Below are 3,186 nucleotides of genomic sequence, written 5' to 3'. Positions count from 1 at the left end.
CTAAAAAGGTATTGATCTCCTCTGGTGTTGTGTTTAAACTACACCCTGAATCCCGTACCATACGCTGGTTGGTGAAGAAGGACAAGTCCTGAATTAGTTTTTTATCAATGTACTGCTGGAAATACTGCTGTGGGCTCCAATCAGTACGTGTCATTAGTGTGCCATCATCTCAAATTCTGCATTCTTCCAACACAGGCATGAACCTAAGATAAAGAAAAATTACTTAGCAAAACAAAAGTCAGAAAAATCATTTATACTCAAATATCCGATATAGTTCACTTAAAACACTTTTACACTATCTTTACAAGTTAAATTAATTTACTGTAAAACATTTCTGTATGTTACTGGTACTTTTGTACTCAAAATCAAAAATTCCAGATTCTCCTACATGTTGGTTTTGGACCAGATAGGACGACGGCAGATTTCAGCTGGCCCTGTGTCTTTCTCCATTACATCTGGCCCTGCATCTTGGTCATCTTCGTCTGGTCCCTCATCTGCGTTCTCACCCTCTCCTGTCTGGCTCACATGACTCTCATCTTCTGAAAGATCTATGTCTGAATCTCCCTCAATGATTCTGTTAAGAATTCTCTCTGCCTCTGTCAAAGAGCTGTCTACTAGAAAAATGTGAAATAAATATAAGTACAAAGTCCCGACGTGCACTAGAGTACACATTAATAAATTAGTCATTTGCTCTGTGAAATTAAATAAGCTTAGTTCTGAAAACTTCCTCAAATTACTTACTAGATGTTTATTTTTGGAAATTTATCAAAATATGAGTTGCAAAAATACTTTAAATGTAAATATCATGCTTACCTTTCCTTCTTCCATAAAATGTGCTTGTAGGGATGCCAGCCATTTTGAAAAGGAGGGAAAAGGATAGTTGGCAAGGCCACACCCCCACACATGTGACATCATTTTAAAGGTACACTTGTCCTCTCTAAGAAACAACAGGACTTAGCAGAGTGGCATGTAGAGTATGAGAGATACAAGCAAAAACTAAATGTGTACTACAGTGCACAAAAATGAACTGCTGGGTCTCAGGAGGATATATCTATCTACTTAGCACTTTTAATTCTTATTCTTATTTTTATTTTCATGTCTAAGCGTAATTTATGACAGTATGTTTGCACTGAAGCACCGCAGCAATTTCCTAATGTTGTAAACCTGCTCAACATTTGGCAATAAAACCCTTTCTGATTCTTTCTGATTCTGATTCTGAAATGACATCTGAGATCTCTGTCCAGAAGAATACAGTCTTAGGGACAGCAAAGACCCTCAACCTCCAAGGCCTCTGGTAGAGAACCTGAGATTGAAGGCTAAAAGTCTGCCCACATGGGCGAGTGGGGAAATTAAAAAAAAAATATTAGTGTTCATCACAATATTTCTATCAAAACTTCAAAGTCGTAGTTGTGCAACGTTATAGACTGATGTGATAATAAAGTGTATCTTTTCACACTTTCCTGACTGCTGTTTATTTCTTACACTAATTGCTCATATAAAAACAGTAAACTAGTTGAAACATCATCCATCCAATTGCAACATGAAATATAAAAAATGCATTGACGGTTCTGTGTATATTTTTAACATGATTGCATTCAGATGTACTGAAATAAACTTCACATTTAATGATTTAAATGCATTTAAACACATTATTTACCAGATATCCAGAAGAAGACAGCTTCTCTTTAGCATCCTCTTTGAAAATAGGTAAACATAAACAGAGCTCTTCCCCCTGAGAGTAAGATGCTTTCCTCCATCTACATAAGAGTATAGAGTCATGATACTAGCGCAAAGGAGAGGCATCTGTGTGGATACCACTGTGCTGTAGGCATCTTTGCAATGGAGTTATTCAACTCAGCTCTTGGAAAAAATATAACTTTTGTACATCCTGCATTTTTCATTATAGGTGGTTTAACTGGAATCCCAAACATAACATTATATTATGTCTTTCTATTTTTTGTTTATATTGTTTCTGTGGTGGGAAACACAGTTGTGATGGCTGTAATATACTTGGATCATAATCTGAGAACTCCAAAGTATATTGCAGTTTTTAACCTTGCATTTGTGGACCTGTTTGGTAACACTGCCCTGGTGCCAAAGGTTCTTGACATCTTTCTGTTTGGGCACTACTATATCCCCTACAACGATTGTTTAACATTCCTGTTTTTTTGCTACACTTGTCTGTCACTGCAGTCATTTAATCTGGTGGCACTCTCGTATGACAGAATGGTGGCCATCATCTTTCCACTCCACTATCAAGTAAAGGTGACGCACAGGTTCATGTTTTCTTTGATTGCCTCACTTTGGGTTTTTACTATTATTGCTGTATTAATTTCAGTTGGACTACTTACAAGACTTTCTTTCTGTAAATCTGTGGTTATTAATAGTTATTTTTGTGACCATGGTCAGATATACCGACTTGCTTGCAATGACCATTTCCCCAGCTATGTCATTGCTTGCTTGTACCCAGTGATTATATTTTGGCTTCCTCTAGCTTTTATCCTGTTAAGTTACCTTTATATTGGCTATACGCTGGTTAAAGTGGCCACACTTCAAGAAGGACTCAAGGCTCTTAAAACATGCATTGGCCATCTTTCATTAGTGGCAATCTATTTTATTCCACTGTTAACTACGTTTACTTTGATGGAAAAAATACAACCAAATGCTAGGATCATAAACCTGTCTTTGACTTCGGTCTTCCCTCCCATGTTGAACCCAATAATTTATGTTCTGCAAACACAAGAAATAAAAGAATCTTTAAAAAGGTTATTAAAAAGGCGAGGAAAATCCAAAATAACAATTTAATACTAGCAGTGATGTGAGCATTTGTTTGCACTATATATTGTGTATGTTTGTGTTTCTTTGAAATCTGTCCTTTGAAATAGAATTTAAAGTAGAATTGTCTAATGTCATTATGAGTTAAGACTGTTTGCAATAAAAGAACAAGTAATTTCATAGGAATGGAGATTATTTTTTAAACAAAATGTAATCAACGATAACACAAAAAGTCTGTTAGGATGCACGTATTATTTGTGATCAAGGTGATTATGGGGTGTTTAAAAAGCAATAGTATCTAAAAAATCATTGAATGTCTCACCTATTTTTTTGTCTCTGTGTTGATAATCATTTCAAAACAGAATGCAATTATTTTATCTTGGTCTAATTTTCTTCTAGGAGGTTTTTTTT

At 35.5% G+C, this 3,186-nt stretch overlaps 1 protein-coding gene across 1 annotated transcript; it reads left to right on the top strand.

The window, feature by feature from the left end:
* Positions 1-1,839: 1,839 nt before the first annotated feature.
* On the top strand, positions 1,840-2,805 carry LOC102293869 (olfactory receptor 1-like). The gene has a single exon (XM_005952950.1). It carries the CDS (start codon positions 1,840-1,842, stop codon positions 2,803-2,805), a length of 966 nt encoding a protein of 321 aa, XP_005953012.1.
* Positions 2,806-3,186: the final 381 nt, after the last annotated feature.

The sequence above is a fragment of the Haplochromis burtoni genome, unplaced genomic scaffold (genome assembly GCF_018398535.1).
Source record: "Haplochromis burtoni strain Fernald_Lab_line unplaced genomic scaffold, NCSU_Asbu1 Contig_2331, whole genome shotgun sequence".
NCBI classification, from domain to species: Eukaryota; Metazoa; Chordata; class Actinopteri; order Cichliformes; family Cichlidae; genus Haplochromis; species Haplochromis burtoni.
This window is presented reverse-complemented; position numbering and strand designations above follow the sequence as displayed.